Here is a 22,655-nt window from a genome sequence, read left to right as displayed (position 1 = left end):
CATCCCCCATCCCAGCCCCAGCACAAACAAGACCGTGGAGCCCACGGCGCGGTGCCTGAAAAACTCTGATCCAGGCAATGGCTGCAAAGCATCACCTTTGCACTTCTGAGGAAGATACAGAGCTCCAAAGGCACCTGAAAGCCCCAGAGGCCAGCGTTTCCCAAACAAACAGGCCTCATCAGGAGGGCACAGGCAGCCCTGGCTGCAGCCTGTAATGAGCTGACCTGAAGGCTTCCTCCCGGCTCTCCAGCTCGTGGGGTAATTGCTGCACATTTTTAGCCTTGCCTGCAGCCATATCGTACAGTGAAGGCTGCCAAGCTGTGTCCAGGGCCAGGTGTGTTCAGGAAAAAAGGATAATCAGCGTTTTAAAAAAAAAAAAATAAAACAGGAGAAAAATCTGAGGCTGAACTCTGCTGCATCCGGTTTTGTTCTGGCTGAACCAAATTGGCTGCCATCGAAGCAAATGGCAGATGAAGAAAACATTGACTTTCTGCTTGGGTCAATAAACAAGATAAATTGAGTGGGGAGTTGGACGTGGAACAGGGACATCATCATTTACCAGAGGAAGAGAGAGGGTTAAAGGTAGAGAGGCTGAAGAAGGGCACATGCTGTAGGTCACAGTAAGGGTGTTTCACTCAGGAGCTCAGCCTTGGGAGGGAGGGATCGTGCCAGCTCCACCAAGGCTTGGGACTGTGCTGTGGGACTTGGTCTGCTGTGCTTAAAACAGAAGACCCCAGACCCAAATCCCGAGATGAGACAATGGGGGATTGCATTCCTGCAACTGTGGGTCTGCTGGTGCCAAGGGTGTTTTCCCTGGAGCCAGTGCACAGCCTGCACAGGGCTGACACCGGACTGCTGCTGGTCCAGAAGCAGCCATAGCAACCCTGCCCCAGGTCTGAGAGAGGCCAGTGATGGGATTCAGCTCACCCATCCCAAAGTAATCCAAGATATGCAAAGGACTGGTCACTTTGGGCTCCTCCAAACTCACCAGGAGAAATCGGCTCATTTATGGATGACCCCCCTGCCCTAAGGCAGTCAAGGATAGAAAAAGAGTTGATCCATGCCCTGAGCTCCACTGACCAGATCTCCAAAGATTAGAGAAGGCAGCCTCAAGGACTAGCTTAGATACAGACCTAGGGTTGATCTAAGTACTCCTAAGCACAGTCAAATCAGGCCCAGCCTACAGCTCCTGGAACTACTTGCAATAGGTGCTGGGGAGAGAAGGGGGAACCTGCTATTAATCTTTCTGAGCAACAGGAAGCATCAGACGACTAAAATACCACTTGGGAGAGACATCAAAGGCCTTTAGAAGAGCTGTGCAATGGCAGAGGTTGCAAGGGATGCATCAGGGGCCCAATCTCACAGGTAATGACAGGAGCAGCAGGCAGGTGTGCATGTGATGGGAGCATTCCCGCCCTCAGGCCAACCAGATCTCAGCCATCAGGTTCCTTTCAGTCACCACAGTGTGTCATGGTGAAGGATATGAGGTTTGAACCACAATTCACAGCAGAGCAGGACGTGGTCGTTGCCATTCCTGCCTGATTAGATCTGTCAGAACCCATCAGTGGGAAGTTTGCCTGGGAACCCTCTTTCCAGCTGCACATTTAGCAACAGGAGATTGATGAGAGGAGAAAAAAAAGGGTAAGAAAGAAAGACAAGAGCAGCATTTGCACATTGCAGGACCACCCTCCTTCTCCTGCCCATCATACTTCACTCACCACCTTTATTTCAGTGTCTGTCTTAATTAAGAAGACTAAATGGAAAAGCTTCCATGCTAATCCAAGGTCTGCCTCGAGGGGCTGAGGAGGATGGTCAAAACAGAATTTGCTTCCTCTGAAAGACTTCAGAGACAGCCATGCAGAGACATGTCCCTCATGGTCCCACCACGAACCCCACAAACCACCAGGGAGCAGGGAGCAGTGGATGAAGATCTGATGGATGCCAGGAGCATCGTTCAGAGCCCGTGGCAGCTGGTGCCTCTGGGCAGAGAGGGGAGCTGTGAGCACCAGGAGGGCTCTTGGAGGCCAGCCACTGTGTGCAAGGAGAGGTGAGGGTTACCCAAAGCCTCTCCAGCACATGCTCTCCCAAAATACAAGCCAAGACTCCTCTTTGATTACACACACAAGGGCCAAAACATTGATCTTTCAGCCAATAAGCAGCAGCAGAAGCAAACATCTGCAAATGTGACCCTTGGAAAAAGAGTGAAGTTGGAGATTTTGGAGGCAGAGAGGCAAACCTGGGGATTTTTGAGCAGGAAAACAGTCAGTGATTGTATTTTTAGCACTTCACCCAAACAGGCTTCTCCAGACACATTAGCAAAAAGTGGGGATCACTGCAAAGACTGAGTTTAACATGTTTCTCCAAGTTTTATTCCCAGTGGAAGGAGCACTGCAGAGCTGGAACTCTGCCCGGTCGCTGGCCCGAGGGCAAGGAACTTGCTTTCGGCATTTGGACTAATTCAAATTAGGAGATTCACATTTGACTTCAGCAATATTCACCTCTATCTATCCAAAACCAAACTGGGTGTAAAGAAATGCAAACGACCTCAGAACCCCTGAGGGTCTGCCCTGCCACAAGAGAGCATTCCCAAGAATAAAGCTCCCAAGTAGGAGCTGGCATTTTGGGATCGGCTGCAGACTGGGATAGTGAAATACTGTCTGACTGTGGGCAGGCTGCAGGATGTGACAGTGCTCCAGCCTCCTCATCTGTAAAACAGGGACAACAACAGCTACCTGCCTCCCACTGTGCCACACAGTTAATTAATGCTCCTTTGAGTTGTGAAGATTAAAAGCAGCGTATAACTGCAAAATAGCAGTTTATTATTATTATGAATGAAGCCTCCACTTGTTCCATCAGTGCCCCTTAAAGCAGTGCTGCTGCAGACACTGTGAATTGCTCCCAGCAGCTCTACTACCACTGGCATTCGCAGGGGTTTGACTGTAGACTTCCAAGTAAGAGCTTTGAACGCGTTAGGGAAGAAGAAAGAGAGGGAGAACAAATAGAAATTCCACCACATTTTGTGTTTCACACTTGGAGATGCTCCCACCCTCCTGGGGGCTGGAATAAAACAAACCCCAGACAACAGCACCTCTTCACCTCCTGTTCTCATCTGTGCTTTATCTTCACAGGCTGCCACAGCCCTCCCTGGGGAAGGTTGTACTGCAAGGGCACAGAAACACCAAACTGGGATCACAAGTCGGCTTTAGGAAGGGATTAAGATATTGACTCTACGCCCCACAGGGATCAATCCCACCAACAGGCACACCCAGGTGGGAGAGGTTTAGCACAAGAAGCAATGGGGGCAGACCAACATGCTCAAAACTACGCAGGGGCATGGACAGACACCCTGGCAACACCCAAATCGTGTCCTGTTCTCCCAGGTGGCATGGTGGGAGGGGCCATACGAGCCCTCCTCACCCATTCCCCCACTCTGGGGCCTCTCTGTCCTCTGCAAACCCTCTTTACCCTTATTCAATGCCATGAGCACCAGAGCTGGAAGAGCAGCTTCCCAGCGCCCACCACAACCCCCGAGCCATTCCCCAGCTCAGTCCTTGTCCTGCCACAGATGGTTTTGAGTTGGTAACACCAGATTAACAAGCAGGAAAAGAAAGTTCAGATCCTGGCTTGAGTACTTCAGGCAAGTCACCTTTTTCTACCCATGTTTTGCTCTCCCTTGCATCTCTTCAGCCTGAGGCAGAAACCCCACCTTTGATGACTCCACAGCACCTGGTACTCTTATTTCCTGACCCTGCAGCAGCCTCTCCATGCCCTGGCTGTGCAATACTGACCTGGAGGAGCAGCTCGTGGCTCTCCATGCCCCCAGCACAGCTGCTCCCCCCCTTCAGGCCCCTCCAGCACGCCTGGCTGAAGGACTCAGATGCCTGCAGCACACGGTGGCCGTGCCGCTCCCGATAGGCACCTTTCATGTTTAATTCAGGGGCTGGTTTAGTTAATCTATTTTTTAATAATTCATCCCTTCCATCTTAATTTTGGTAGTTGTTGAAAATCCCTAATAAAACATTTAGGGGCTCTTTTACTGGAGCAATGGCATGATTTACTTGACGGAATCCAGTCTTTGATGTCCTATCTTAATTCCCTGCCTCCCACCGTGCCTCAATCCTGTTTATCGCTGTGCCGGAGGTAAGAGGTTCTCGTCGAGTTTTGTAGCACTTAGAGGCTTGGTCAGCGTTAATAATTCAGCTGCCCCGCTCGGCACAGACAAATCATGTAGCAAACCAGCCTCTTCCTTTTATTAACAACTCCTTCTGCCACCACGGATCCGGGCACGGGCCGGGATGTGGAGCAGAGGGACCAGGCTGAGCATCCCGACTAACACGGGGCAGAAGCACGAGCAGCACATCACAGGTGCCAACTACATTGTTGGAAGAATATACACCCTTTTACAATGCTTGTATTTCATCCTCTACAGCCCGAATGGGGAAACATGCTGGGTCTTTGCATCTGTAATTGGGGAAGAACAGATGGTGGAGGCACAGTTGGAAGTAATACGGCCATTAAAATAATCTATACGGCTTGTAATTCTCCATCATGTGGAGAAAGAGGAGGGCCCACCTTCACCCAAGTGCCCACATGGGTTGTGCCTACCCAGGCACAGGGGTTTTTTGCAGTTGTTGGGATACTGAGGTGTTCTGGTGGGTTTGATGGGTTTTACCATTTCCCTTCTCCTGGGATTCTCCTCTTGAGAAGCCACCAGCTGAATCAGAGACGCTTCCACTGGGTGGTTATTTGACTCCCACATGCCACGTGGGGCACATTTTCTCCCCATGTCACCCAGTTAAAGCAACTGTGAGCTCTACATCTGTCTTAATGATAGAAGAAGAGCAGCAGAAAGCCCCAAGCACTTCAGGCAGATCAGGATGTCTCTCTAGTTAAATTTCAAATGGGGATGATGGGAGAAAGAATTATGGAAAAACCCTCCTGTTGATTCATGAAAATTGAAACCTCTGAGGAGAACATACAGGCTTTGTCACCCTCTTTATCACCTACAGATCTTGAGTGTGAGAAAATGTAAAAACAGAGAAAGAAAATTGCCCAGAAAAGCCCAAACATTCAGCCATTATATGGAAATTCCTGTCCTTGCTCTGCATGATGTAGGTCATGATTTCAGAGACATCTACACCCTCCAAACACCCCAACCACCACATTCCTTGGTACCTCTTGACGGGTGAGGTACAAAATGGAGAAAATGTCTGAAATCTCAAAAAAACCCCCACATTGGAAGGTGTAATCTCTTCCCACTCAGACCTAAAGGCCCACATTCCCATCCTGACTCATGGAGGGGAGAAGGAAAGGGAATCGCAGCACCCTGCTTCCCACCAACACCTCCCCAGGCCGGACACAATGGTTTTCTCAGGCAGAAACCTCTCCAATGGGCTTAAAATCCTCACTGTGATCACGGAAGCGAGTACCTCTCCAAATCCTTACTCTGTGCCTGGAACGCAGGGGAGCCAGCAGGACGTTACCTTGGCAGCTGGCTTTGCTTTATGGAACTGTAAATATATATTTTTTAATAGGCTGGCGGCAAGAAAGATGTGTTTCCAGGCTCAACAACATCCAAAATTAACTGCAGTTCATTTCAAAAGGGGCGAAGGGGCGGAGGAAGGGGGGAACGCAAGCCTGAGACCCGCAGAATATAAAAGCCTTGAAAGAAACTGCCAAAAATCCCCTGCATAGCTGCCTTCTGGCTCTGGGAAAGAGATTAAAAACCTGAGCAGTGTCAGGCTGAAGCAGACGTCACAGAGGCCACCCCAGGCCATGCTCATGCTCAGATAAGACGCTTTCTTTTATTATTTTCACAGAGACGACTCAGCCTTTGCCAACGCAAAGCTCTGCCCGGCTCCTCGCGTCTCCTGGCACGATGGGTTCACCTAAATCAAGGAGAGGAGATGCTGGTGCCTCAGGTGACCAGGGGTTCCCCCCTCTGCAGGGTCCCTGGGGATCTCTGACCTCAACATCAGCATCTCACCCTCCTTCAGCACCTCCTCATCCTCCTTGTGCCAGAGCATTCCGCCCAACCCGCCTTCGTTAGCCCCGGTGCCCGCTCTCCAGCACCTAATTTGACTAACCCTTTAGTGACTAATTTAATTACCCCGGCCCACAAACTGACAGACAGCTGTTAAAAATGGTTATTGCATTATTAATACGCTCCAGTAATTTCCCATTAAAACTATACTGTTAATAATTTTTTTCCCTGTATTTCTTCCCTCTTAATTAGTCTATTTAAAACTTTGAAGGAATATTCTCTTTATGGTAAATGGGAGCGTCGAGCAAATTACATTTTTGATTGAATACTTCTGTGATAGGCCAGCAAATAAGACCGTTGAGTTGTTAATTATTGTCAGAGTTTCACACGATGCCTGCTAATGAGGCAGTCAATCTTCCCTGCCATTCCTAGAATATTAATGAAAGCCATTGGTATTGATTTTGTCACTAGGAAAAGGCAGGAACCCCTCCTCCTTGGGGGGCTCCATGGAGGGCAGGGAGGGCTCTGCACTGGGAGGGGACACAGAGGGACCAGAGACCTTGGGATGGGGTGAGGTAAGGAGGGCTTGAAGTTGGTGGAAGCTCAGGAAGCTCTTGGGTGTGCCAACGGCAGCTTGTGCAGCTCATGGACCCAGTGGGAGGGTTGGCACATCCCCACAGGGATCAATCCCATCAACAGGCAGAGCCAGGCGGGATGGGTGGCAGGGGGGTGGCAGCTCCTGCCAGAATGGTCCCTCTCCCCTCTGTGTTTACCTGTTGACTCTGAACAGTATCAGATTTACCCCTTATCTTTCTGCAACAACACAATTTGTTTTGGGGTTTTTTTTAAAGGAAAGGGAAATACTTTGTATGGACTTCAAACAGATCCTTGATAAAGTGATGCAGGGAAATTATGAGCAAAGAGATAATGGACAAGGATTGACATGAAACTGCGAGATGGCCCCAAGACAGTACAAAATCAGCCTTTGAGTTGTGCAGAAAGATGCACCAGGGAGCTTTCAATACTGTTTCTCAAGCCCTTTGGGGACTGACCCTCTTTGATTTTCACACTAGTGCTCCCATTAGAGGATGGAGGAGTTTGGCAGCAAAGCCTGCATATGTCAGAGCCATCTTCTGCTGCTCTTCTCACCCAGGCTCCCAGTGCCCAGCTCAGAGAGGAAGAGCAATGTAGGACTATGCCTGGTGCCACCCCCAATGCCCAAGCCTTGCAAAACAGTGTCTTAGCCAAGTCAGAGGGAATCCTATGAAAAGAATTTATCACAGGAGAACTGAGACAGACCAAGGCAGCACCACCCCACAGGTTTATGTGCCTGTGACTGATGTCCTGCCTGCCCCATCAATGCCACCCCCTGGGTGGGCAGGTAGCTGCACTTCCCCGAGTGAGAGGCTGCATGCACATGTGTGCTGTTAAAAGTGCCACAGACACCCCTGCTCCAGCCCCCAAAGCAAGGATGAGCACACACAGCCACTGTTCCACCTGAGCCATGGAGGCTGTTCATGTAGCAGAGCCCACACACAAGCATGTCCAACTCTGCCTTCTGCAGCCACATCATCTCAGACCTCATCAGCCTCAGGGGACTGAGTTTGCCAGGACTCTGCAGCAACAAGTCCGAGCAGAGCCCTGGATTTCCGAAATAGGTCGCCCAGCACTCGGTGCTGGGTTTATTTCTGTAGCTTTGCTCTGAGGAAGTGCCTGCATGAGTGAGACCCTGATCCAGAGACCAGCAGGATCAGTGCTGCACACAGACACTGTGCTGGCCCTGCAAACCAGCTCATCTCTCTCTGACCTGCCACAGCCTTCTCAGCCCAAACCTCCCCCAGCCCCACTCCCACCAGCAAAGCCAGGACAGACTGGATGAACCTTGCAAAGCTCAGAAAACCTGTTCTAGCAGGTGACATGCTTACACAGACCACACTGTCACAGCTGCTGCAGAGAGGCCAGAGCTCAGGGACTTCACTCCAGCTCCCTGCTGCAGCTACTCCAGTCAGGCTTTGCACAGCCAAACCCACACCCTGCCCAGAAATGAGCTTATTTTGGGCTATTCTGGGAACAGTCTGCCTCTGCCTGACTGGGTGATGCAGGCAAAGGTGTGTGTGTAGGGCAGGCAGTTGGAGCATGTGGTGATGCACCCTACACTCTGCATGCTCTGTCACCCAGGGCTGCACAGCTGGAATGACACCAAGAGACAGGGACGGAGGGAGGACAACACCCAGCCTCCAGAGGAACATCCCCCCATCCATGCTGGAAGCAGTGGTGGGGTTGGGATCACCATCCCTGCAGCAAAGGGACAGCATTGCTGCTGCTGCCTCCCCTCATCTGCCTGTAACCTGAGCACACACAGGGCTTTCTGAGCAGGCTGCCAAAATACCGTGGAGCCAGATGTTTAGCAGGAAATCTCTTCATGCCCCCTGCAAAGCCCCAGCTGATGAATCCAAAAGGCACAAAACAACCGGGGCTTCTCCCTGCACCACTCACCAGATTTCCATTTGATCCCACCCATTTCTTAGCCCCTTTCCAAGGCCAGGTGAGGGCATGGCAGGAATTTCTGTGGTTTCTTTTCCACCCAGGAAAGCAGCAGATTAGCATGGTTGCTCCCCAAATACAGGCAGTGTCCCCCCACCCAGCCCCCCCTGCTGCATCCAAGCCCATCTGCTGCCCACCTGTGTTTTATAAGCAAGCCAGGCACTATTTTTACTGCAGTGAAGGTTTCCATACCAAAAGCTCCTTTCTCATAAAGCAGGCTTCAATAACTCCTTCGGGTCCCCTTCCAACCTGGTATTCTATGATTCTGTGAAAAAAGGAGGTTTCTGCTTATAATGAATTGCCTGTGACACAGCATATCCTGGTTTTACCAGGAAAAAGGGAGTCCAGAACTGTCCCCAAGCTCCCAGTGAGATTCCATGAAAAGCCCTTCAGGTCAATGGCATCGATCTCCACTCTCCTCCTCCTCTACCAGTACCACCTATCAGCTGTGTTCAGGCACAAATTATGGCTTTCACATTCCAAAAATCCATTTCACCCCACATGGCACCGAGTCAGAGTAACACAAACCCAGGGGTGCTCCTTTTCCTGGATGCAGCTCCCACCACCCAGAGAGGGTGGGAAGGGTGGGCTTGGATTTGCCTGGAGACACATCAGGCCAGGATGATCCACTCCCACCCTAAGTCCTTGAGAAATTTCTGTAAGGGAGAGGAGCAGCCAGGTCTACTAACACACTTAGTGCTGACTCCTTGGCCTAAACAGAGTGCCATTCCCTGCCTCCCCCAGCTCTCCCTTCCCTCAGGGAGATGCAGAATGATAACTGAAGCCACCAACAGCTCCATGAAGGAACGGGGAATGTAAACCACCATGGGCAGCAGGGTTGGACATATGGTTTTTAAAGTTCCTTTCAGTTCAAATCATCCTGTGATTCTACGATTCCATCAGTCAAGGAGTCCTTTATTAAACCAACCACAGCTTTATTAGTAACCCTTTATAAACTACTCAGCTATTGCTCCAACCTGGGTCCAAATCCAAGGCACTCACAGTCCAGAGCCAACACCTCCAGCTCTGGCCCATCTGTGTTTGATACACACTGATTTACAAAAAAAAAAATAAAAAAGGAAATGTGGACTGAACTGAATAAAGAGACTTCTCACTGCGAAAGCTCAGTGCATATTTACACAGCATCCTGCCTTAATGCTCAGCTGCTTCATTTTGTGTCACTTTAAGCCCTCCACAGTAGCAGGGAAGTATTAGCTGGGGTTTAATTGTGTGCTGCTGGGTTCAGCGCAGCTGGGAGAGAGCCCTGGGGCACAGCAGCGCTGGGAGAGATGTGCCAAGGCAGTGACAGGGGCACAGCCACCAGCAGAGCCACTGGCCAGGAGGGAGAGCAGCACTGGGGGACACTGCCCCAGCCTGGGACAGCTCTGCCTTACATATAAAGCAAAGCAAAGGGAGCTGTCTGGCTGTGTGGCACCCGGGACCAACTCGCCCCAGTGCAACTGGGGGCTCTTTGCCCCTCCATGTGCCTCCCCTCCAGAGCTGCTCCACACCAGACCCTTTCATATCCTCTGGAGGAGGTGAAACAGGCACTGGATGGATTATATACAGACTGGGTGGTCCATCAACACCCCCATCCCTCTTTCCCAGCACTGCCATTCCTGCCTCCACTCAAGTCACCACTGCCAGAGTCCTGCCCCAAGCAGGGCACAGCCTGTGGCACAGTGTGGCAGTGAGTCCCCAACTGCACCCACCTGCCTCATGATAAAAAGCACTTGGTAGCAGTCAATAGCATCTCATAATATCAAAAACACCGCAGGAAACGTCTAGAGCTGAATTGATTATGGCACAGTAATTCTTCAGGCAGTGAAAGCAGGGCAATTCCCAAGATGGGATTATTTTTTTAGCAAGGCTTCACCTAATTTTCTTGATGATATTTTCCCCCTGCTCGCTCTCCAGCCCGCCTTCCAAACCTCTCCATCTTTGCACTGCTCTTTGATTTAGTTCCTGAAAACAATATTCTGCTCAACACACTCCAGCAAAGTGCCCAGGAAAGCATCACCACCCCCTGTATCGCCAGGATTTACAAATGTGAAGCAGGAAAAAGTCAAGGAAGATTTTGATTTTGGCTCTGTAGCCAGTAACCCACTTTGGGGAGACCAGAAAAAGCCCTGACGAGTACTTCAAACATATAAACCAGAAAAGGAGACACTAAGGAGCAAATGCACAGACCAAAAGGGGCAACAATACAAAACCTGGGCAGAGCAGAGGCAAAGGGCAGCGATTTTCAGTCTGATCCAGCCTTGACAAAGCACAGAAAGGTTTCCTGAGCCAGTGGGCAAGGTCAGGCAGGACACACTGTCCCTGCTCTGTGCAATGCTGAGACTGCCTGTAAACCATGCACTGAGCTTTTTGGTGCTTCTAACCTCATTTTGAGCTGGTTTTGCTCCTCTGCCTGGAGGTGAGTGGGCCAGGGGGAGCCTGTAGAGCATCCCTCCTTCATCTGGAAACAGCGTGGAATGAGAAGGACCAGCACAGCACAAGCAAAGTTACTCTGAGCTGCTTGGAAAGTGCTGCACCAAGAGCACAAAGGGCACTTTTTCCTAATAAATCACCCCAAGAGCTGGGGTGACATCTCAGAGCAGAGCAAATACCTCGGAGGCAGCAACCATGGCAGTAGGGCACTGTACCGAGTCCACTGGAGCTGATGGAAACATCACCCTGGAGGAGCAGGAGCTGAAACTAATTAACTTCACTTGTCTTCATTGAGCACAGCCATCCTGTTTCACTGGCTGTGCCCCTGTGGCTGCCCCTGTGCCCAGCCCCAGCTGCCCACACTGCCAGCTTTGGCAGCCGTGGTGCCACAGGGCACTGTCTGCCCTGGGTGAAAGCTGAACAGGAGTTCTGCCCCTCAGTTTTGTCTGATTTGCACCAAGCTGCCATCCCTTGTCCTCCCACAGTGAAAACAACGTTCCTGTGCAGCAACATGTGCATCCCCTCTTCCCTTTAGCAATGAAAAAAAACAACATAAAAATAAACCTAGAGGTCTGTCTTCTGTGGTGCAGCACATCCTGGTTTTACCAGGAAAAGGGGAGTCTGTAACTCTCCCTGAGCTCCCAGTGAGATGTCTTTTCCAAGAGCCCTTTTCAAGCCTGCAAGGGACAGTGTCTTCTCGTGGTGCCCTTAAAGGAAAAGGACAAAACTCTGCTGTTTGTGTCCATCTCCATTCCTGTCGTCTCCGCTGAGATGGCTTTTCCTCCCCGGCGCAGGGCCTGTCACAGGTCCCTGGCTCACTCCCAGGAACATTTCGGCTCCACTGAATTTTATTAGTTTTGTCCTTTGGCTGAAGTGATCCAACAGCAGTTACAGGAGATAAAAACAGGAAAGGAGGAGTAGATCCCATCCACGTCGGCCAAGTTTTAGGCAACTGAAATCTCATCAGAACTGGTTGGTGGAGGTGCCTGTTCTTTCCACTCAGTTGCATTAAGAAATAGCTGAAGAAAAGGTACTTCCCAGTGTCACTGCCCCACCCAGGCCTGCATCCTCACAACTGGACAGCTGTGCATCCAGATGGGACTGGGGCCATCATCCCATCCTGCCCTGGAGCATCTCAGAGTCTTAAGGACAAGTCACTGAAGTCAGCCCTGGGAAAGAGGGCAGGGACTCTGAGCATCCTCCCCAGGTGCCCAGGAAATCTTGTCCCTCCTGCTGCTGCCACTGTCCTTGTTCCTCTGCTGTCACTCTCCTGCTTCAAGCCTGGAGCCTCATGGCATAGATCCCCATCATCCCAGCACCGTGTCTGGGCCAGGGGATGAACTGCCTCATCCTTTTTCCTGCAATCCTTCTAGTCCCCTTCCCAGGCAGAAGATGCACACAAAGGCAAAGGTAATAATACACAGATGGGGGGGGGGAATTGTAATTCAGGAAAAACAGTAGAGAGAGGCTGTATAAACAGAGAGGTCAAGGGGCTGTGCTTTGAACAGGCAGCTACAAAGCACACTCCAGCCGATGTTTAACAGAAAGCAAAGGCAGTGACATAAAAACAAATAACACCATCAAACAGGGACAGGAGAACACCTTTCAGGGAAAGAACCCAAGGTCTGATCTTGCCACCTCACATCACCCTTTCTGCTAAGCATGCACATCAGTGTTAGAGCCCTGCCTCCCCCTCCAAACCCTCAGCACTCACTGCTTCTCTCAGCACTGGCAGGATCCTGCTCCATCACAGATCCTGCTCCAGGCAACTGGATGGATGGACACAAAGCCACAGCAGCAGATCTGGTGTACAGGACAGCTACAGAGTCCAGTGCCAAACCCTACTCTGTGATGGGAGACCCCAGATACCTCAAAGGGAATCATTCTGGGAGTGAGACAGCGCTTGCATATTTGGCGAGTGCTGGGTATTCTTAATTGTCTCAATAAACATATAAACAAAATCTGTTCACTCGATGGGTTGTTTTTCCCTCCTGGGCTCTGCAGCACCACAGACAAGAGGAACAGCACTCACTCAGCTGCCAAACTTGTAGCTGTTCTGGTGCTCCCTACGACAGATTTGCCTATGAGCCAGGTCCAAATTTACATCCCCTGTCCCTAAGAGGTTTGATCATGTTCTGTGCAGTTTTACAGCTCAGCATTAAGACCTCAAAAACGCAGTGGGTTCACATAAAAGAGCACAGAGAGTGAAGCTCAGCATTACTGCAGCAGGAGTTATTAAAAGCCCAGGAAGAGGGAGGGCTGAAATGTCCCTTGGATTCTGGGCATGAAAGATGCCATGGCTGGTGATGGACCAGGAAGAGACAGGTTGAGGGCAGTGAGTTCCTTGCACCTTCCTAGAGGTGCTGAGTGATCCACATTTCAATTCTGACCTGCCCCAGATACTTCCTGGGTGATTTCAGCTCCAGTTTCTTCCCCTCTTTCTCCACTGCACCACTCCCCTAATCCCTCTCTCATTTTGCTGCTCACACCCTTCTGTGGCTGCCGCAAGGTTATGTCTCCATTTAGTCACCCCGTAGCAAAGTGAGCCGTACCTGACTCTTCTAACCTGCTCTCATAAATCACAGCAGGAGGCAGGGAGGAGGAAAAATCCTGGTAAGCAGCCAGGACGAAGCCAAGTTGACAGCTGCAGGGCAGGGGCTGGTGGCTGCCTCTCTGTAAAGTGTCTGTCCCTTCTCTCCAGAGGATGAGGCCAAAGGCTGCCTCCATCCCGGTGTTAAGCATTGCAAGCTGCTTCTCCACCACTTTTTGAGAGATGACAGCCTCTTGGGGTGATAAGAAGCCCAGGCCAGAGCACAGGGATGTTATCTGTGAGGATGACTGTGTGTCTGTGATGTGCACAGTAATGAATTGCCCTCTCTCTGCAGAAATGAGTAAGTTGTGCCTGGTGATGCAATGATCAATTTGCTCCATCATGCAAAGCTGTCCATTCATCACAGGCATTGACTGCCAGTTGCTCTCACCTCTTTATTGGCACCAACAGAGCAGGTCCTCTGCAGGTCCCTGCTGAGGAGCAGCGTGAAAAAGGGGCTTCCCCTCTCCCCCCAAACTCCTGGCTGAAGGTCCCTGCAGCATTGAGCATCCAGAAATCACAAACTGCTCCGTCCCAGGAGAGAAAAAAGCAGGGGAAAAAAATACCAGGTTCTCAAGGCATTTCCTGCACAAATGTCAGGAAGAGCAGGCAGAGTGCCTTCTGCCTGCATGCTGTACCCCACTGGGATATCCCACGAGGACCAGTCCAGCCCATCTCCTGACCTTCAGGGATGCTCACCTGCAGCTGCACCCATTGCCCTGTGCCCCTGCAGATAAGACACAAGCAGATGAGCTTTGGTGCTGAGACAGTGTCGCCACAGTAAGGCTGTTTCCCCTCTCCTGGCCCAGATTCCCTTTGCCTTTCTCATCCAGTTCACTTTTCATCCTCCTCCGCTCTCAGGGAGCCTCACACCACAGTGCTCACCACAGACTTGTAAAATCATAAGTGCCCAAAATCACTGCAAAACCCTTGAAAAATATCACCACAAAACCCCTGCAGGGTTGGGGCAGCAGTGGTGTCACAAAGGGCATGGCAGAGCTGAGCCAGCAAATGCCACAGGCAGGGAGTAAAAGCCTTTCTCCCATCCTTGGCACAAGACAGGACTTCTGCAGGCAACAGAGTTGGGGAGCAGAGCACTCTGCCTCCAAGAGAATTGAAAATAAAATAACAAACAAATAAAAAAAAACCCTAGAAATAAAAAATCCAGTTGACTGTACTTTGGCAAAGAATTCAGAGAGCAAAGGGGCTCACTTGGGAGCAAAACGAAGATGAATCGACAGCGAGTTCAAGCGAATTCATTCTGCCGCTGAACACTTGTCTCTCCATCAGGACATCTCAAAGGCTTGTCAAGCGAAGGCAAGGCTTTTATTTGTTTCTATGGTTGCCATAACGATAGAACTATATGTCATGTCAGGCAGCAGCTGAGGCTCGTGTCTCTGATTTATAGCTGCTCACCAGAAATTACCAACTTTTCTGCAGAGCGGGTGGCACAGTGAACCAGGACCACTGGGCGTTTGCCTGTGCTGTGCTCTGCCCCCTCAGGTTAGCCCTCCTCTTGGTCCCCCACAGCCAGCTGTGCCCCAAGGGATGCTTTTATTATCCCCTGCAGGGATGCTTTTATTGTCCCTTGCAGGGATTTTTGGTGCTGGGGCTGTGGGTCCTCCCAGTAGCTGCCACAATTAGAGCAATTCCTGGCCCCCTAGGACAAGCTGTACCTTCTGAAGGGCCAAACAGACATGGCAAGGTGTTTAAGGAAGGTCAGCAGAAAGACTAAATACCTAATAGTAATTTGTTTAAAAAAGCAGAGAAACTTCTACGTCTACCACCAGGTTATGGGAGAAATATAAATAAGAGAGAGAGATGGGAGTAATGGAGAGAGGGAAACAAAGAGGGGTCTTGAAAACAAGTGAGGTAAGGTAGGACCAGGAGGTATTTATTGTCCTGGCAGGGGATGTGCCACAGGGACAGTCTGCCCATCCTGGGAGCTGGTCTCCAGCCCAAGGCAGAGGCTGCCCAGCCATGGGGGAAGCCCTGCAGCACTGCTGGCCAACCTCATCTGAACAAAGATGCCACTGTCAGCGTGGCTGCCACGATCCCAGGCGTGTGACCAGTGTGACTGTCCTGCAGAGGATCAGACTCTGGGTCGAGGAGGGGACACTCAACATGGTCACTGATAAATTATATATGCAAGTTTCCTTAACTCTAAGTACTCTGCTTAATTTATGATGCACAGCCCTAAAAACTCCAGCACTGAGTTCTGCACGCAAAGTCCTGTCCCTGTCAACCCTCAGGACATGTGGGAGCACGAAGCCCCCTGCCTCCTGTTTGTAGGAAGTTTATTTAATGACTTGGCTGCAGCAGTGGAAGGAGGTTAGGGCCCCTCATCCCCATCCACTGAAGCACAGAGGCAGTTTGGTGCACTGCTCAGCAGTGAAGCACACGGAGAACAGCACCAGAGTCAGCATTTCCCCGGAGAGCTGCTGAAAGGCCGAGCCCCACCTGCCCCTCTGCAATCTCCAGCATCTTCATAAAAACACAGGGCCACGTTTGAACCTTTAGCCCTCTGAGTTGTAAAGACTTCATCACTTGTTTTCTCCGAGCCAGGCTTTCTGCAATTTCCTTCCATTAAACTCTTCAAGACAAGCGACCTCCGAGCCAAAGGTGTCAGACTAATGAAAGGTCTGGAGGAATGCAGCACGCTCCTTATTAAAGACACAGAAGAGACACAGGACTGAGCCACCATCACCACATTACAGGACAGCAAACAGGGCACTCTGGGTGCTGAGACACGGCCGTGTTGCAGCTGGTGTAACACAGCCCAGGGTCTGCCCCACGGCATGGAGACGTGACTGTATTAAAGCCCAGGCACTGCAGGTTCAGGAAATTCAGGAAGAATTTCTTCACTGAAAGGGTGATTAAACATTGAAACAGGCTGCCCACAGAGGTGGTGGAGTTCCCATCCCTGGAAGTGTTCAAGAGATAACAGGATGTGGGACTCAGTGCTATGGTTTAGTTGCCAAGGTGGTGTTTGGGCAAAGCTTGGACTTGATGATCTTGGGGGTCTTTTCCAACCTTGATGATTCTCTGATACACCTACAGGAGCTCCCAGCATGGAGGGTCAGCAGCACTACCACAGTCCCACAGCCAGGGATCAGGTCCCCTCCATGCAGAGGGGTGGCTCTGTTTGAACATCTACAGCGTGGACAGCACGTGTTCACCTCTGATGGTTGGTCTGATGTGATGGGTCATCACCTGAACATCTGAACCACCAAAACTGCTGCATTACCGCTCCCTTGAGAAGCTGCCAACACTTGTGTCATTCCACAAATGACAAAGCAAAGTGGCTGCAAGATAAGCAGCTTTAAAAGTACCTTTCTCATTGTGTGAAAGCACCCAAGAACCTCAGAGGAAGTTCTCAGAGACAGGTCAACGTGGTGTCCATGAGCATCAAACACAACATTGCCCCTGCTCACCACCTGCAGTGGATCTGAGCAGCCCCAGCATTAGCTCCTTTGCACCATCCCACTCCACCCAGGAGGTATCACCTTGGTTTCCACCCACCCCGGGGTGTTCAGGACCCCAAGCTTGCAGCTTCACCTTTGAGAAGTGTTTAAGTTCTCCTGCAGAAATATTAGATCGCTTTTCGCTTCTCAGTGTATCTGTGAAACCTTCCATAATTCAACATCAAATATTTATTATTACGTTTATTAAAGTTTTAATAATTTAGCAACTCCTGTGTGTAAGATACAAGCACTGTGAACTCACCTCCCCTTAATTCTACCTGAGTCACTCCAATATTTATACCTGGAATTCTCAGTTCAGGTTCCTTTTATGAGGGGAGAAGGCAACAACCTCAGTGGTAGAACCTCCCCTCCTCCTGCCTGGCATTCATCCATCCTTCAGAGAGTTTTCCACGAGGATCAGTGCCCAGAGACAATTACTGCACTGGAGCAGAAAACAAGCTTCCGAGCCTCTGCCTTCACTGAGGTCCTTTTAATGAAGATGTGAGGAGGCAAGAAAGAAATAATGTTCTCCTGGCATTTTGGCTTGGAAAATGTTAACATAAACCAAGGCAGCCCTTCTCCTTCTCAAATGAAAAGCAGAAGTTGTTGCGGACAAGAAAAACAACGTTCCTAAGAGAGCCAAATTGTGATAGATATGTACCATCAGTCTCTTTTTGAAGGAGAGGGAACAAGCACTGATTAGCAACAAAAACACTCTCTTGGAAGCGAGGACCTCTTGGATGCCAGTCCTGGCTCTGCCATAGCTTTTGTAGGCACTTGCTTTAACCACAGCCCTGCCAAGATGATGGTATGGAAGAATGGAAATCCACCACCCCACCACTCTGGGAAAAGACAAGACAGAAGGGGCTGGGGGACACAAGGATCCTGTTGGTACCCAGGAAGACGATTCACAACACAGGCAAGAATTTTCAAGTCAGGAAATTGTGTCTGGAGTCAACTGGAGAAAGCAGCAAGAAGGAAGGAAGAGAGGGAGGAAGGGAGGGAGGGGTCATGGAGTCTCCCTGGCACCCAACACTCACATTCTCAATCTTAATTTAATGGGATAGAGGGGAATACGTGCTAAATACCTTCAGAATTAAACCCTTATAGTTGACAGTTAAGCCCTTGTAAATCAGACCAAGGAGGACAATGACCAGCAAGGTGATCACCACCTCTTCTCCAAGGCCCCTCTTTCCAGCTGGGGCACAGAAGGCAACTGATGTGCCTGGCTCCTTCTCCAGGGACCTCCTTTGCCCACACTCAGCCCAGTCTCCCAGCAACAGCCTCTCCCTCCACCAGGGCAACTCTCCTCCTGCAATGCCCTCTTAGGTCCTGCTTCAGAACCAGACTATCCCAAGTCCAAGGACATTTGCTTAAAATACAAACTGGCCAAAATGGGGGAGCCAGAAAAATATCCAGGCATTTACTGAACTCCAGGAAGTAAAAACCCCTCTAATTGTACAGTAATTGGATGAGCAACAGAGCCTTTCACCCCTCATGAGCATCCCAGCAGCTATCAAAGGCCAGGTGGATGTGATGTATGTGTGAGTTTCAGAAAGATGACAGCACCTCCATCCTGGTAAATGCATCCATTTAAGCACTGCAATCTAACATTACATTTAAGTCACTTTAAAATTGCCTTCTCCTACCAATTCACCTGTCTGTACTGGCAGACTTCAGAGTTACACACTCAGGCCTGGCCTAGACCCATCAGACCAAAGAGCCTGGAGGGCCATCACATCACATTTCTTATTGGAAGAAAATTAATCAAACCTATCATCATAGAAATTACTGCATCCTCAATAACAATTTAAAGAGCGGTGTAGTCACTCAAGCATGAAGAAAACGAGAAATCTGCTTCCTACCTGACATCTGCTGGATCTTCCGTCACCAGAACATCTGTCTTGCAGCTGGCAAGAGGATTGATGGAAAGCTCCACAGGGGGCACTACGAAGCTCTTACTGACTGGAAGCCACAGCCCTTGACCCAAACTATAGGTAGACCTGGAATAAGGGCAAACGTGTCACAAAGGAACAGAGTGTCCTCAGGGAATGGTGGCTCTCCACTGCACCTGCCCACCTTGAAGTCAGAGCAGTGGTGGCACCACAAGAGATAAGTTAGTAATTTGGGCTTGTCCTGAAAGCCAAATGGGAGAGGAATAATGGCATTCTCCTCCCCGTGCCAAATTGGGAGTTGGGCTTCGATGATCCTTGTGGCTCCCTCCCAACTCAGGATATTCTGTGATTCTATGAGATGCAACAGAAGGGGATGGGCAAGCTCTTCTTTTCAGCCCACAGGGACTCTCTGTGCACATTGGCCTTGTGTTTCCTGAGGGGACAAGAGGAGAACCCTTCTTTACCTGGATAAACCTTTCAGGTCTGTGACAGGCAAATGACACTCGTGTGCCCCTGCCAGCACAAGAAAGAGCTGGGAGTGACCAAGAGGTTGCATCTGCTGGCATGTCTTCATGGCTCTCCCCACCCAAATGTCCAACATGAGCCCTCCTCTGACTCACCTGAGTATCTTCTCTGGTGCCTGCTCTCCTGTGACCAAGTCATATCCCCGCTCCAGCGTTGTGTAGGGCCATGGTCTGGGAGGAGGGATGGAGAGAGCAGCTGAGCACATCACTCAGCAGCACAGCCTGGTCCCAGGTCTCTGGGGCCAGTGATCATCCAAGGGGAGGAGAATCAGGCTCCTCACCACTGTGGGAGAGCCAGGACAGAGCAAAGCCACCCTCCTGTCCCCACTCACCCTTCGCTGTGTCCCCAGTCACTGCGCACACACAAGTGCCGGTGGACGGGGTCTGGGGCGTACCCTTCGTGGCAGCTGCACTCTCCTAAAAGAGAAGAGGGAAGGATGAGACCTTTCTGGCCCAGAGGCACATCAGTGACTGCAGAGTTGGACCCTCCTCCCTTGCTGCCCATCTCTGCATGTTCGCAGCCACTCCTGCTCCCTGCTATGGATCTGGAGCACTTTGGACCCCAGAAACCTCTGGGAGCTGTGAAGGAGGAGATGAGGAGATGTGGAAAGCTGCAAAAAACCTGTAGTTATTCTGGGATGGATTACATGATGCAGCAACTGCAATAGCTGGGAATGAGGTTTCATGATGCAAAAGGTCTGTCCTCACCTAGTGTTCCTGTGCAGCCCTGCAGCTCTCCAGGCTGAGCAAACCTCTGCTCAATGGCCCCCAAGAAATATTCCCCACAGAGATGTACCCGTGTGGATCCAGCCCCTGGCCTGAGATCTACCCACAGGTCTGGCAGAGGGGCTGCTCAGGAGCCAGGGGCTCACTCCTCAGCAGGGATTTTGACCTTGCTTGAGCAGAACCAGTGTCCAATCCAGTATGAACTGAGGAGGGATGCCCCAAACCCATTCTGGTCACATCTCCTTCCCACCTCTGCTCCTGGCACCTCACACAGGATGGGGCAGCGGAGTCTCCTGCAGCCCAAACTCCCACAGGAGGATGCAGAAGCCCCCAAACTCTGTCCTCCACAGGCAGTTCCCCTGCCATGCCCCCATCCCACAACAAAAGGGCTCTCAGACCTGCTCCCTTCCACTCTCTGGGTGCTGCCTCACCCTGTTACACCCTTTTGACAGCAAGAGAAGACATTTCCCACACCAGAAACCCGCGCGCGCTTGGCCCAAATTGATTCACTGTTTGGTAGAAATACATAACCCGGAGCAAGAAACAGCAAAATCAAAAGATTAATTGGATTTGCACGTGGAGTTTCTGCTACAAGCTGCTGCCAATGTTTTTCCTCCCTCCCCTCCTCTCCCCTTCGTGCCTGGCTGTGCAGCAGGATGAGCTGTAAACACAGGAGGGGTGTTGGGAGGGGGGTACCCCCAGCACGGTGGCAATGCAGACTGGCAGGTGCCTTGGTGCTCATGGGGATCCTAAGCAAGTTCTTAAAATGCCTCACAGGGATTACAGTAAAGAGCTTTATTGTCAGGGGGGAGCGAGAAGGGGATTCAACTGCTGATATTTTTGAGGAAGAGATGCCTGAAAAGGGAGAGGCAGCAAAAAAAGGAAAGGAGGGGGGGGGGAGAAAGAGACGGCTAATGATGTGCTAAAATGCAACAGCACCTTCATGAAATATTCACTGCCTCAAACGCGTCTAATATTAAAGATTAAATGTCCTGGGATTTGTCCTAGCGACTTCGAAGCACTGATTTATGATCTGTCAAAAGCTGCTAACCTTATGATTCATAACGGGAGCGGCAGGAACATTGCTCCTCCAAAGGGAAAGAGCTGGGAGAGAGATGGTGGCACTCGGCCCTGCTCAGGCTCAGCCGTGCCTGGGGGCTGGGGCGGTCTCGGCACAAGAAAACACAGGTCCTAATGGCTCCATCAGTGATTTTAAAAAAAGAAAAGTTATTTTTTCCTTGGGTGCTTAGTGCGCAAGTTTCCCCAGCCGTGCCGTGGATCATTAATTCCTGGTGCTTATTACATAACAAATATATGCTCTGCAAATGAGAGACATCTCAAAGTGCTTGCGAAGCAGAGCTGGGAGTCTTGGGGCACGGGCTCACGCTCAGCTCCTGCCACAGAAATTAGAGCAAGTAGGGAAAAGCCACCTACAGAGGTTGGCATCCGGCAGCCCCAACGCCTCCCCCCGTATCGATGGCTGGGGGTGCTGGTGCTGAACCCCTTCCCTGTGGTGCAGGAGGGTTTATTTTCTCTGCTGGCTTGTTTACTGCTCTGTCAGTTTGGCGTCGGAAGGAGAAACTCTATCAACCTGCAGAAATATTGATTTTATCGACTCCAATCTCGGAGTTTCAGCAGCTACAGCCGGTGCTCGAGGCTTTATCGGGAGGTTTATTGGGAGGTTTATTTCAGTAAGTGAGAGGGCAAGTGGTGGCACCGGTTGGGCAGGAGACACAGGGCGGGTGACAAGGAGGACTCCAGGGAAAGCCACCCACAGCACAGAGACTAGGGATACCTGCCCCTCTCTGTAACCACTCGGGACCAGCTTTCCACAGGTCTTCCAGGGAGATCTACACCCCTTTGGTAGAGTTTTAGAAATTGGATAGGAAGGCTCCCAGCACAGGGTTGGCTGAGCGTTGCAGTCTGCTGGAAGTGTGGGGACTCCATCTCCTGAGGATAGATGGTTTAGCAACTATTCCTGTATCTACAACCACAAACAGACAACTCTAGTGGGGCTTCCAAAAAACCTCAGCAGAACCTGCTGTGCCCTTACAGATTCTCAGGAGCTTTTGCTCTCTCCCCATCAGAATCCACCCTCCTCCTTTGGCCCCCTGAACTACTCTGTTATTTTCAGTCAGTTCCCATCCTCCCTGGGCATGATGATGAGCCAAGGAGGATGCTGAGCCTGGCTAATCCCCATGGAATGAGAAACATCTGATAAAGTGCCCAGAGTGGCAGGAACAGGGGTTCCTGTACCTCTAACCCCTCTTAGGGTGTGTCTTTAAACAAGCCACCAAACAGCAGTGCCTCTGTTCAGAGACACTAAATCCTGCGTGCTTCTGAGACAGACACAGTTATCTGCTCAGCATTGCTGCAGCCAAGTTAGGATTCGAGCTGAGGTTAAAGCCAAAGTCAACTAAAGTAACCAAGTTTGACAAATAGCCACACCTGAAGCTGGATGCAATTTCCACAGGTCCTGCACACGCCTCTCTGCAC

At 50.7% G+C, this 22,655-nt stretch overlaps 1 protein-coding gene across 1 annotated transcript in view; it reads right to left on the bottom strand.

The window, feature by feature from the left end:
- Positions 1-22,655, bottom strand: part of ASTN2 (astrotactin 2) — a 272,653-nt gene that overhangs the window by 161,317 nt on the left and 88,681 nt on the right. Inside the window, exons 7-9 of the mRNA XM_018074363.3 lie at positions 19,766-19,850; positions 19,530-19,604; positions 18,880-19,017 (exon numbers count right to left, since the gene is read on the bottom strand). Of these exons, the coding sequence (XP_017929852.1) occupies positions 18,880-19,017; positions 19,530-19,604; positions 19,766-19,850 (298 nt within the window). The remainder of the gene's footprint in view (positions 1-18,879; positions 19,018-19,529; positions 19,605-19,765; positions 19,851-22,655) is intronic.

This window comes from Manacus vitellinus, unplaced genomic scaffold (genome assembly GCF_001715985.3).
Source record: "Manacus vitellinus isolate BGI_N305 unplaced genomic scaffold, ASM171598v3 scaffold_27_pilon, whole genome shotgun sequence".
Classification (NCBI taxonomy): Eukaryota; Metazoa; Chordata; class Aves; order Passeriformes; family Pipridae; genus Manacus; species Manacus vitellinus.
The sequence above is the reverse complement of the archived record's forward strand: the minus strand, read 5'-3'. Positions and strand labels throughout refer to the sequence as shown.